The sequence below is a fragment of the Epinephelus fuscoguttatus genome, linkage group LG1 (genome assembly GCF_011397635.1).
Source record: "Epinephelus fuscoguttatus linkage group LG1, E.fuscoguttatus.final_Chr_v1".
In the NCBI taxonomy this organism is placed as follows: Eukaryota; Metazoa; Chordata; class Actinopteri; order Perciformes; family Serranidae; genus Epinephelus; species Epinephelus fuscoguttatus.
In genome coordinates, this window is record NC_064752.1 from 49,212,620 (window position 1) to 49,226,744 (window position 14,125).

The 14,125-nt window shown below is 42.3% G+C and overlaps 1 protein-coding gene across 3 annotated transcripts in view; it reads left to right on the plus strand.

Annotated features, from left to right (window-relative positions):
* The window catches only part of epha8 (eph receptor A8), a 391,056-nt gene that overhangs the window by 168,395 nt on the left and 208,536 nt on the right, over positions 1-14,125 (plus strand). For all 3 annotated transcript variants that reach the window (XM_049570869.1, XM_049570874.1, XM_049570881.1), the window contains one exon: positions 3,115-3,430. In XM_049570869.1, the coding sequence (XP_049426826.1) occupies positions 3,115-3,430 (316 nt within the window). The remainder of the gene's footprint in view (positions 1-3,114; positions 3,431-14,125) is intronic.

Below are 14,125 nucleotides of genomic sequence, written 5' to 3' on the forward strand. Positions count from 1 at the left end.
ACCCACAAGTAGACAACCCTATGAAGAGGACAGTCATACTCGCTTCGAGTGACTGCCGATGATGACTTAAGTAAAGGATCTGAATACTTCCTCCACTACTGCTGCTGACACAGCCATTTACAGCATCACTAATGTTTTGCCATTGCCAGTTTTTGATTTTCCTGTAAAACTACTACTGACACTTTGGAACCATATTTACTGTGTTAAAGTTTATTAAACAGTACGTCAATTTCACTACTGCGGAAGTTCTTCTTCTTCTTCTCCCAGCCATGTTTTTTTGGTGACATCTCTCCATTCTTGGGCATATGTCAGAGTCTTTGCACACAACACAACACCTGCCCTTATATGATGTCTCGGCTTTTAGGTGACTTATGATAAAGTGGGATTCATCATTGAGTAAACCTGGGTAAGAGCAGATTTGGATGGTTCAGAACATTTGCTGCATCTGGAGGTGACTTCTCTTATTTTTCTCTTGGCAGAAAATTAAGTGAAAACATAATAAAATGTAAGAGAATGTTTCTGCATCAGGCCCATTGTCACTTATTTGTTCATGACTAAATGTTATACAGAAGGTGAATTCCAACAATTTTACTCATCAAAGCGTTTCTCCAGGTGTTGGGAGGTTCAACTACGTATGTGAAAAAAGTTGGATTAAGATTTTTGTGGCGCCAGAGAGCCATGTGAGGTCTGATAAATTGTGTGAAAACAAGAGACTACTAACATTACACCTAGATCACTGACTGAACTGTGAGCAGTCAAGTTGCATCATGGGTAATTTAGGTGCCACGTTTTGACAAGGTAGAAAAAAACCCCATTGAATTAAAAATATGACATCTCTGGTTCTTTTGGATCAATTTTGATAGTGAGCTTGACAATGATAAGGGAGTGCTTAATCAGTGGAGTCCTTGTTTAAGAATTGAAGAGAAAAATTCAGGAACTCTTTTTTTGTGTAGAAGAATAATGTTTTGTTTTCCTGTCCTGCTCACAACCCTTTAAATTTATCCTCTAATCAATACATTAACAGAATATACACAGAACTAAAGAAGGGACCTCCTATTTTTTAACACAATAAACCATTTTAATCTATCTTATTCCATTTCTTTATTATCACCACTTGAATTTGTGCATTTTCATTAAAAAAACAAAACAACAACAACATTTCGGACAAAAAGCTGAGAATAATGCATTTTTGTTGAAGACAGTCATTTTCAAGTATGAAATCAATTTATATGTACTTTTTGTTTTTTGAATTGTTTAAATGAAAATAGTAATAATAATAATAATAATAATAATAATAATAATAAAATTGTAATAATAATGGAAGTAATATTCTCTTTGAGGTATAGCAGAATACATCACATTCAGTGATTGTGCAGTCTTCTGTTGTGTCCCTCTTCTGTGGTCGTCTTGTTTGTGTATCACTGTCACTGTCATGGAGATCCCGTTTCGTCCCACCAAACTTGTTTGCTTCTTCGTCCTAATCAGATTCAGAATAGATCAAAACAGGAATTGTCAGAGTCTGAGTCCATCAACATCCACATGGCTTGTGCAACCATAAACTTTGCAATTTACAAGCTGCAGAATCTTCTTCTGGTTTCCGGCGGATCTTCTTTGTTTGTGGACACAGCAGTGCTGTTCTATTTCACAATAATAATTATAATAATATAATAATACATCAGATTTATATAGTGCTTTTCAGGACATCAAATTGAATTAAATTTTGAATTTAAAATCCTACTGTTAACTTATAAAGCTCTAAATGGTCAAGCTCTGTCATATCTTAGAGAGCTCATAGTGCCATATTATCCCACCAGAACACTGCACTCTGAGAATGCAGGGTTACTCGTGGTCCCTAAAGTCTCCAAAAGTAAATCAGGAGCCAGAGCCTTCAGCTATCAGGCTCCTCTCCTGTGGAATCATCTTCCTGTTACGGTCCGGGAGGCAGACACCGTCTCCACATTCAAGACTAGACTTAAGACTTTCCTCTTTGATAAAGCTTATAGTTAGGGCTGGCTCAGGCTTGCCTTGTACCAGACCCTAGTTAGGCAGACTTAGGCCTAGTCTGCCGGACAACCCCCTATAATACACCGGGCACCTTCTCTCCTTCTCTCTCTCTCTCTCTCTCTCTCTCTCTCTCTCTCTCTCTCTCTCGTGTCCTATTACTGCATCTTGCTAACTTGGCCATTCTGTATGTCACTAACTCGGCTTCTTCTCCGGAGCCTTTGTGCTCCGCTGTCTCTCAGGTTAACTCATATCGCAGCGGTGCCTGGATAGTGTGACGTGTGTGGTTGTGCTGCTGCCGTGGTCTTGCCAGATGCCTCATGCTGCTGCTGTTATCATTAGTCATACTTCTACTGTTATTATACACATATGATTATTGTCACACATGTATACTGCCAGATATTAATATATACTTTCAACATATTGTACCACAGTAGCCAGAACTATAATTATAATATTATTACTTTAATTAATGTTAGCTATTGTAATAACTGTCTGTCCTGCATCTCTCTGTCTCTGTCTCTCTCTCTGTCTCTCTCTCTCTCTTTCTGTCTCATTGTGTCATACGGATTACTGCTAATTCATTATGCTGATCTGTTCTGTACGACATCTATTGCACGTGTGTCCATCCTGGAAGAGGGATCCCTCCTCAGTTGCTCTTCCTGAGGTTTCTACTGTTTTTTTCCCCCGTTAAAGGGTTTTTTTGGGGGAGTTTTTCCTTATCTGCTGTGAGGATCCTAAGGACAGAGGGATGTTGTATGCTGTAAAGCCCTGTGAGGCAAATTGTGATTTGTGATATTGGGCTTTATAAATAAAATTGATTGATTGATTGATCAAAGACGCTTTACAGTGCTGAAAACTAACAATGATAATTAAATAAAAATGAAAAATAAGTAAAAAAAAAAAAAAAGGTTGTGTAAGAGTGCCCCCTATCTTGCCAGAATATCTTGCAATGACGGGGAAGTGTTGTATCATAAATGACCAAAAATCTTGTCAAAGGCGGGGAAAGTGTTAATGATATATCCTATTTTATATTCATTGTCAATGTCAGACACAGATTGCTAACACTGTCATGGTGACCTCAAGTGTGAAGCCCCTCTCCTGTTCTCCCAGGTGCGAGGAGTTGGCCCTCTGAGCAGACGAGGCTTCTACCTGGCTTTCCAGGACATCGGCGCCTGCATTGCCCTCACCTCTGTGCGGGTGTACTACAAACGCTGTGTGGGTGTCAGCCGTAACCTGGCGGTGTTCACTGATGTGGTGACAGGTGCCGACTCCTCCTCTCTGGTGGAGGTCAGGGGTCAGTGTGTGGATCACGCAGAGGAGAGGGACACACCCAAAATGTACTGCAGTGCTGAAGGGGAGTGGCTAGTGCCCATCGGGCGGTGTGTGTGCTCAGCTGGATTCGAGGAACACAGAGACTCCTGTGTGGGTAAGTTGACTCAGCATTCTCTCATACCTGACATGGTGCAGTTATAATGGACAGGTGTGTTTATTGGTTTGTTTTGTTTAAACTGGGGTGAGCACTGTCATTTTAATTGGTGCTGAACAAGGAACACCAATTCAAACAAATTCAGGTGTGTTTTTTTTCTGATGGGGTGGCTGTGGCCCAGAAGGTAGAGTGGATTGTCCACTAAATGGAAGATTGGAGGTTCAATCCCTGGCTCCTCCAGTCCGCATGTCAAAGTAATGGACAGGACAGGTAAGCGTGAAAGGGGGAGAGAGAAGGGGGGGATGACATGCCGCAAAGGGCAACAGGCCGGATTCGAACCCGGGCCGCTGCGGCAACAGCCCTGCACATGGGGCGCCCGCTCCACCACCAAGCCACCGACGCCCCAAAGTATCCTTTGAGCAAGCTACTGAACCCCAAATTGCTCCTGCTATCCGTTCCCTCAGTGCAGCAGGTGGCATCTTATACGGTAGCCGCAGCCACCACTGTGTGAATGGGCGAATGTGACTTGTAGTGTAAAAAGCGCTTTGAGTGGTTAGAAGACTAGAAAGGCACAATACAAGAGCAGGTCCATTTACCAAAATAAGACCAATCATTGTATGATAGCACATTCATTTTAGCTTAAATTCAAAAGCTGAGCATCAAGGCTAGTATACTCAATGGCTAGTATATTCATTCCATGTTCCATTAGGAGGCTGATTTCCTAAGTGATTTATATATGAACTATTTATAAAATCTCTAGGTAATTTTACGTAATCATTTATTAATCATGGGTAGGGGATTTCCCTCGTCTAGAAAAGGGAGTTCAAACAGAAGTGCGTTGTACTTGTGTCCTACTTGATGTATTTTGATAGTTCCTCATTAGAAAATTAATGAAATGTGGTAACTAGGCAGTAATATAGGCTACCCACCCCTTCACCAGTACAAAGCCCCCTTCTCTGTACCCTGTTTCTGACTGTTTATGAATTATAAGTTGTAGTCTTGACTAAAGCTGGGGACAGATCTGAGAACAATTAATTCTCCTCTTCATCAAAATATAACAATAGAGATGAGTAGAAAGGAAGAAGAGAAGAGAAAGAAACTGAGGATAACCGTAGAGTTAGGATCAGATGGTGAACAGAGTGACGAGGTTAACACTAGTCTGACTCACAGGATGCAGGCTGTGCGTATAAGCCTGCTTTTTTCAAAACATTCTCACTCCCAACTCGTCAAATACGGCAGCTTAGTAAGTGGTCCTACACTTCAGTAGAACATACAGCGAGCAGCAGCAGCGACCCACCGTGTGTCTGACACTGGCACACTGTGAGGAGAGAAACAGAGTGCTGTTGGTTTTACACAGGACACATACAGTGGTCTCCGGGGTGAAAGTCCTATGTTTGTCCCATCCACCACCCCTCCTTCCTGCTCTGCTCAGACTTTCTCACTCTTCATACTACATCATTGTCATGGACAGGTTTATATTGGAGTTAGGTGCTATGCATGCTGGAATCAGTTGCTGATGGCCAATGATCAAGTTGCCGTGTTTGCCTCCCTGGGAATGAAAACAGGCAGCTATCTTTTGCAACATTATGGTTTTTGTATCAGAAATGGTTAAAAATTGTCTTGTCTGCTGCATTTTCTGCATTAAATTATTTACTACTGGTATTAATACTCCACATACCTGCCAACATATTGGCCCTCATTTATCAATCTAACGTACAAACCAGCACAGATCTGAGTGCAGAAATCATCTAACCGTAGGGTTCACGTGTGATTCATGAAATGTTTTTATCTCAACAATCACAGAATGATTGCGCATTTCTTAATATGGCTGCTGAAAACAATCATCTAAATATACCACCTCAATATATTCTGGCTTTAGAGGCCTCGCTCCTTAAGTTTATAACATGGAGAGGCTTAATACAGCCAACAAGAGGAACTTCTCTGAGCTAGAAGTAAAAACACTGATGTTCCAGTTTCAATTTGGCAGCCTGAAAAGTGCCATCAAAGAAAGCTGGAAAAATGCACTATGGGAAGAAATCCCTGCTGCGGTTAACAGCGCAGCAGTGGACAGTCCAACCTGATCTCACAGAAATACGTGAAATGACCACGACCTCTTAACACCGCATTCCATGGTGGCAGCACGTAATGGGTTGCGGATGGCTCCATGTGATGGTGTTTCCTCTGTGGTTCTTTGGTGCTCAGCCTTATTTTTTTCTGCTTATTTATTTATTTATTTATTAGTGGCGTTTGGATTCGGTTACGGTGGACGGATGGCAATTTGAAATGGAATGAAGCCCACAGACGGCAGACAGTAGCTACAAAACAGTAGTGGAACGCACCCCATCCACCCACAGCACAATGCTCTTAAAGCCCTACACTACCAAAAACTGGCAAATACATTTATTTTATTTTATGGCCTTGACATTATCCTGTCATATTGTTGAGTTATCAAGGACATTTTCGTGTTTTTGTGTGTATACAGGAATGTTAAAGATATCATTGAGGAAAATGAGGTTGACATGACGATATCGAATCAGGGAATTTGTGTGTCCACCACGGAAAAGGATCCTAACTGACTTTACATTGGCATTGTTTCTGCGGTACTGGCACGTAATTTTAACCCATTACATGCTCCCACCATGGAATGCAGTGTTAAGAGGTCGTGATCATTTCACGTGAGGTCAGGTTGGGACCGTCAGACTTAAGCTTAGGTTGGAATATTTAATTTACGCATCCATGATATGTACCAACCTATAGCCTACATATATTATTAAAATTTCCCTATGTAGTAAAATTTACATTGTTATAATAGCAACATGTTCTAACTTTCAACTTCTCACATATCTCCGCTTGTTCAGTGGACCTTCAAGACAATATGTGTGATGTGTCCTGGGTGTATCTGTTGTTGACGTTCTGGGACGCTATATCAATTTACATGCATTGCATCTTTTTCAAATACACTTCTGTTTTCACATGAAATGTATAGTTTTGGCTTGTTAGATTTATACAGTCATTTTCAAAATACACTTGCAGTGTCATTTAAACACTCTGCATTTATATGGGACACACTGACAATGCGAGAGACAGGCAGCATGGTGCACGCAGCAATGCGAGTGCCAGCAGGTAATAAAGTTTGCTCTCGTTTAAAGCCACAGATTTTCAAAACTATTGATGGAAAACTGATAGTGGAAGATGAATTTCTGAACTTGAGGACATTGAGTCAGGATGAGATTGTTATGCCGGCCTCAAACAATTTCCCGTCTGAGTGGATAGAGGATTCCAAATGACTTCTCTTTGAAGTGTGTCCGAGAACAACACAACACTGTGTGACACACAAAGGTCCTCAGAAGGATATAAACAATATAAAGGCGTACCTGAAAGTTCTCAAGGAGAGTGGGGAAGACATCCCAAGATTTGTGTCTCATTACTTGGATGATCTCCCGCCTGTTACAAGTGGCAGCATCAACGTATCGGCTCTGCTTGGCAGGACTGAGCAGCTCAACAGAGATATCTCCAGTTTGAAGGGAGCTCTTGATGCTCAAGTGAATGTGTGTGAGGATCTGCAAGCGGTTACTGTGGACGTTGTGCAGTGCGTTACAGCGCTGGAGAAGACCCGCGAACCTGCGGGCCCTGAACGCACCACTGGAGCAGCTGTGGTGGAAGAGACGAGTGTGGCTGAAGCACCACAAACAACTTGAGACACAACGGCAATGAGTGCTCCGCCACAAAATCAGTCTCAGTGGAGCACTGTTGTAAGAGGAGGCCAGCGTTTAAAGATAGCTCCTGGGTTTCCCAAGCCACAACCAAAACCCAGCACTGTGCATGACCCGCAGAAACGCGAGAGGAAGAATATGGCAGTTGTTGGCATTGGGAATGTATGTAATATCCAAGTGGTTAAAACCAAGTTGGTTAGTGTGTTTGCAACAAGATTCTGCCCTAACCTTGACTCTGACACTCTATGTGACTATTTGATTGTGAAATTGGGCAGGTCAGTTACTTGTCGTAAAATCGACTCGACGAGTAACAGATTCAGCTCGTTTCATATCACCTCTGAATGTAATGAGGTGGCTGAGATGTATGACCTGCAACTCTGGCCAGCAGGAACGTATGTCAGACGCTACTATGAGGCCCGTTGGCCTCGTCTTACACCTGCCGAAGGAGAATCTGGAGCTGAGGGAGCAGTTATGCAGCAGCATCGGGAGAGCTGCAGCCCGGAGCCCCATACATGACAATGGTCAGTGAACGCAACAAAGACAATAACACAGCTGACTTGAAAATCCGGGTTGTATTGTACAACGCGCTGGGCCTTCGTATTGGTCATAGCGCTGAGGATAAATCACGCCGACTCATCATTGACAGGCTCCTAGAGAACTGTGATGTACTGTGTGTGTAAGAGACATTTTTAGCAGTGCAGGACTTGGATGGCCTAAATTCATTACATTGTGATTTCTATGGAGCTGGGGTATCCACCACTGACCTCAGCTTAAAATTAAATCATGGAAGGATACCTGGGGGAGTGGCTATCCTCTGGAAAAAGAAATATGATTCTGTGATCAAAGTAGTCAGAGTGGATGTAGCTTGGGCTATTGGAATAGAGATAAATTGCAACGACACTAAGTTTATTATTTTGAATATCTATACGCCTCATGAGTGTCATCAAAATGAGGGTGAATTCCTCAATAGATTAGCCTTTGTTAACTCCTTCATCCAAGATAATTCCTCCAGCAGCATCTTTGTTTTGGGAGACATGAATGCAGATATTTCTGATGAGAACTCTTTGTTTGCAAGACATTTAATACAATTCTGTACTGATGGAGGCTTAACCCTCTCTAGCAAAGTGCTTTTGCCTGAAAACAGCTTTAGTTACATCAGTGAAGCTTGGCATACCACCTCATGGTTGGACCATTGTGTTTGTACATCGGATGCACATGCTTCCTTGGAAGCCATGTGTTGGGAAGAGGAGGAGCTAAATATGATCATTGGCAATAATTCATAATTATTAAAATTAATTATGGATTATTAAAATATTTGATTAATTAATTACTAATTAATTAATTATTACATAAGCATAATAATCAAATTAGCTTACAGCGGGGCACCACCGGGAAAACCGGACCAATGATCAGATGTAAATTCAGTCTCAAGAGTGTTCACTTAGGAAGCTAATTCTAGGGAGATATCAGCAACTATAAGATGAACAGGAAGGAGTGGAGCTCAGGCACTGACTTTGTCAACCAGCTTCATCACAGTATACAATGAAAAACCAAAGCAACCTCTCTTTGCAGTATAACAGGGTTTATTCACACTGATGACATTAATTTACAACCAACATCAACATTGCTCTATAAACCCTATCAACTATAAAACATTACTGAATCAACCAGCAAGCATCAAGAAGGGTGTGTGTGTGTGTGTGTGTGTGGGAGAAAGTGGGTGAGTGAGCGAGGATGTGTGTGTGTGTGTGTGTGTGTGTGTGTGTGTGTGTGTGTGTGTGTATGTATGTCTGAGCGAGTGGGTGTGTGAGAGAGAGAGGCGTGTGAGCGTAGCAAGATGGTGGCTGTGACGCTGCAATCTACGTCACTCAATGGCGGCTCGCCAAGAAAGCACGCGACTCAGAAAAAGGAGGGGAGCCGGTAGAGAGGGAAGTTCGAATTGCTCGGCTCCAAGTGTAGGTTAGTGGAAGAGAGGAAGAGAGAAAGGGAAGCACTCAGGAGTGTGGTCACGCAGGCGGTATTGAGATGCAGTAACCTGTCTGTGTTACGCAGAGACGCGCTCGGCTCAGCTGGTGAGTGGCGTGAATCTGGACATTGAACCAACACAGCCTAAGTACTGATCAATCCCGCGTGCGGGGCGACACAATAGCGGTCCAACGAGGTCGGATCACTGCGTATTACAAGCAGACACAAACGGGCAGGAGAATAACAGACAGCAGCAACACAGGCAATATTTTTACAATATCAGTGCAGCCAAAATCGGAAGCGGCGGTCCGTATCAACAAGCCCTTACAAAACTTAAAAAGAAAACACACACTAACTACTATCTGCCCAGAGCTAAAGCCTCTTACTGTTGCAGAAGGTGGAGTGATGTGTCGGTCGTTCCTCGTGCGTCCTTCGTTACGGCAGAGGTGAAGTGGTTAGCGGCTCACAGCGGCTAACGGGTCCTCGGCGAGGGGGCAAGTCTCTGGCGAGGCGAGTTAATTCCGGCTCGTAGCGGGGAATCACTCGGGGAAAGAAGGGGGTCCTTGTCCTTCTTCTTGAAGCAGGCAGTCCTTGTTATCTACCAAACTTCGCATCCGCGGGCATCCGGGTGAGAGGGTCAATCCGTGGTCTCGTACCGGCCTACTCTGTGTTCCTCGGCGCACAGAGTGAGGGAGAGGAGAGGAGATCAGCTCGACCAGCGAGGGAAATCCGTAGGCCTAAAACGCATCTAACTGTGCACAGTAATAACTCTTTCTAAAGCGTTCGCCACGTGGGACGAGTTGCTAAGCTTTAGGAACAGTTGCGGGTACTTCTATTAGCTATGAGGATCACAGCCAGAAGCGTTTCCCTCAGGTACGCTCTGTGATGATATACCCCGGCGTGACGTCACCGGTGCGGGGTTGGCCGTGGCGGATTTCACCCAATGGGAGCTGTGTATTTCAAGGGACCTCTGCTGGTCAGCTGGGGTGCTGTGTTGGGGTTTGAATCAGCTGATTCACACAGAGAAAGGGGGTTGACTGATTCCTTTGTTCTTTTGGGCGCCAACATGTGGTCTCAGGGTTTGATTGTTACATGTAGGCCCAAAAGTTTATGGATAAAGTGTAGGCCTTTGTTATAAATCCTTGTACGGCACAACACATGGAAATGTATTATGATTATGCCATAGCCGATCATATACCCTTTTATATATCTTTGAATGTGGAAAAATTACCAGTGGTGTCTACTGTGGGAAATAACCCAATATCAGGAAAACTGGAGTGGTGTAAATTAACTAAGAATGCCATGAATAAATATACCATCATGACAGACAACTTACTGGGCAATATTGAGCTACCCAAAGATGCAATAAGATGCTGTAATGTGAACTGTGAGAACCCACAACACGGGAAAGATCTTTGCGTCTTTTATGATTCTATTGTGGAGTCACTTCTTACCTCCAGTAAACCATTGTATAAAATTCAGTCTAAGGTATATAATGTCAAACCAGGCTGGAATGATCATGTGGCAGAGCTTCATGGGACAGCCAGAAAAACATTCAAAGCTTGGGTAGAATCAGGTAGAGGCAAACAGGGGCCTCTTTTTGAAGAGAAGAAACGTTCTCATGCAAATTTCAAATATGCTCTTTGATTTATTAAAAAATATGAGAAGTCTATGAGATCAGACTCACTGGCTAAGAAGTTGCAAAACAACAATGTTAATGATTTCTGGAAGGAAGTCAGATGTATGAATAATTGTAATATGACTCTGCCATCAAATATTGAAGGGATTAGTGATCCTGATAAAATATCCCAGATGTGGCGACAACATTACTTTGAATTATTTAACTGTGTTGGTAGTAATCAATTTGAAGTGGGTACTGCTGATACAGATGTGAACATAGTTATCAATTCAGAAGAGGTTCGTTCTGCTATTTTAGGATTAGATGACAATAAATCATGTGGAGCTGATAAGATAACTGCTGAACATTTAAAATATGCAAGCAAAAAACTTTGTATTTTACTTGCTATCTGCCTGACAGGTTTACGAAGTCATGGAATCGTGCCTGACTTTATCATGTCTGTCCTGTTAGTGCCTGTAATCAAAAACAAAGCAGGCAAAATAAACAGTATAGAGAACTACAGGCCTATTGCATTAGCCAGTATCTTATCTAAAGTTGTGGAGAAAATCCTTCTCAATAGGCTGGAAGATTACATAATCACAAGTGACAGCCAGTTTGGTTTTAAACGGAAACATGGCACTGACGTGCATTTTTGCCTTAAATGAAATTTTAGACAAATACAACAGACAGAACTCAACTATTTTTATGTGTTTTATCGATGCCTCCAAGGCCTTCGACCGCATCAATCATGAAAAATTGTTTCATAAATTGCGTGTTAGAGGGGTCCCCACATGGATTTTAAGAATTCTTGTCCACTGGTATGCTCATCAGACCTTCCACATAAAATGGGGAAACTCTGTGTCAGAACCTTTTCGAGTCAGTAATGGGGTGAGACAGGGTGGAATTTTGTCCCCTTTTCTTTTTAATGTATATATGGATGACTTGTCACAGCAGCTGATGATTTAGTAATTTTTTGCCCATATAGTGTTGGCTTACAACAGCTATTAAAAGTCTGTACACAATATGGTTTTGACTTCGACATCAAATATAATGCAACTAAGAGTAACATTATGATAGTCAGAAGTAAAGGTGATAGGAAATTAGTTTTCCCTGATTTCTTTTTATCTGGTTCTGTTCTTGAAGAATGTAGTGAGGTGAAATATCTTGGCCATCATATTGTAAACAATCTGACAGATGATAAAGATATTAACAGGCAGTGTCGCAAGCTTTACTTGCAGGCCAATCAGCTTGCACGGAAGTTTAGCATGTGCAGTACTCATGTTAAGGTAGCATTATTTAGAGCATACTGTACTCCTCTGTACACTGCCCATTTGTGGCGTGTTTATAGCAAAAAAACCATGCAGAGACTAAATGTGGCCTATAATGATGCCATGAGGATGCTTTTAAAGCTTCCCTGTTGGTGCAGTGCCAGCGAGATGTTTGTGAATGTTGGGGTGCCGAACTGCTCTGCTGTAATACGCAATCTCATGTACAAATTTATGTGCAGGCTGTCGGCCTCAGGAAATGACATCATATTGTACCTGTGTGACGGTAAGAAGAGCTCGTTTCGGTTCTCTTCAAGACTGTGGAGCCACTGGCGCTCCAGTCTCTATGTGAGGGCTGATAGCCTACCTGATGTCACACATTAGACAGACTTTACCAAAAAACAAGCCCAAAGTCGCAGTTAATAAGCAGTCCTGACAATCCTGCTTGTGTGCTTGTGAATACCCGCCCTACTCTGCCTCTGATTGGTTTATGATGAAATTTTACTCTCCCTAAGCCAATCATCATCACTTATGCAGTTGTCTCTCCCTCCCTTCCCCTTCCCCTTCTCCTTCCCCCTCACCTGCCCTCACCAAAGACAAAACAACTTTAGAGCTCCGCTGAGAAGGAGCTTGCTTAGGTGAAAGCCGCTTCACTGTACTCAAGTTAAGCCAAGTAATGACGCATTTTATTATGTGTAACGGTAACGGCATTACAATGGGGGACACCAGGGCAGGAATTTCACAAGGGCCACGTGGGCCCTCTTAATTTGGCCCCATAAGGCCACAGTGGCCTTGATGCCCCGCCTGCACTGCCCCAGGTGATTTTGCAGTTTTCTCCTCTGCCTCTTTCCTGTCAACACAGCTTTGACACCTGCGTCTTTTGAGAAAGAAAAAATGTGATGACATTCTGGATTCTTGGACAGGCTATAACGAAAGTTTGACACCAGTCTATCACCGGCCAACCAGGAGACTTCATAAAACGCCCAGGCAGGGATCCGTACCGAGACCCGGTATCAAACAACCCAAGGCAAGTTTAGTAAATACCGTAATAACAGTAAGCTCCGCCATTATTGGCGTTAGTTTTTAAAGTTTCGATTTCATGTATCATCATTGTGCAGCAGTGGGGCCGCGGTGCAGATGAAGGGAATATAACTTCAAGATTACTCTAGTTAACGACAACTACGCTTGTTACTGTGAGTAAGTGCAATAAAACGTCTGCCAGCCAAGCCAATACTTTATCAATACATGTGATCAGCATGTAGAAAGCCATATTTCAATCTGCTCTGTCCACAGTCTCTCACGAGTCGCGAGGCTAACAGCAAAGTGTTAAAGACAAACTAAAATGAGAGCTGTCTGTATGTAGGCTAACACTTTATCTGCACATGTACCTGAGACAGTGACCTCAGGAGGGACAGAGAGCAGGATGAATGACTGATACTGATGTTTGTCTTCATGCTGAGATAACGTGACTTTCTTCACTCAGTATTGTGATGTCAGGAGGAATGTTTATATTCCAGTAAGATATTATTGGGTTTTAAATGAGGTAAGGTGTGTGCGCGCGTGTGTGTGTGTGTGTGTGTGTGGAGGAGAGGAGAGAGGGAGATGCTGGTAGAGAGATAGTGTGTGTTATTAGATACTGTTAATGTCACTTATTATGCTTCTGTGCATTGATAGCTCGTTTTTAGTCTGTTTCTGCATCATGTTGAGGAGGGCCATGCCTGTATATATATATATATATATATATATGTATGCAAAAAAAAAAGTGGACGCTCGCCATTGGTATCGCCACCATGGAGGCATTATCTGGTTTTGAAATGCGGCCCAGTTGAAATAGTAATTGAATAGCCCTGCTGTAGTTTGTTTGTTTGTTAGCTATATAACAACACATCAAAAATAATTGTAAGCCAGTCTTGTTCAGTGAATCAGTTTATCATGTACACTCAAAAAATATTTAGGCCTTATATTTAAGATTGTTTGCTTATAAATACATACATACACCTGGTTGTTCTATATTTAAAACACATTGGGTTTATTAGTGCTATTAAATAAATCATATTATAACTTATTATACTCATTATTATTACTTGAGCTTGTTTTATTTACTCATTTCACAGATAGTTATACATCGTTAGTC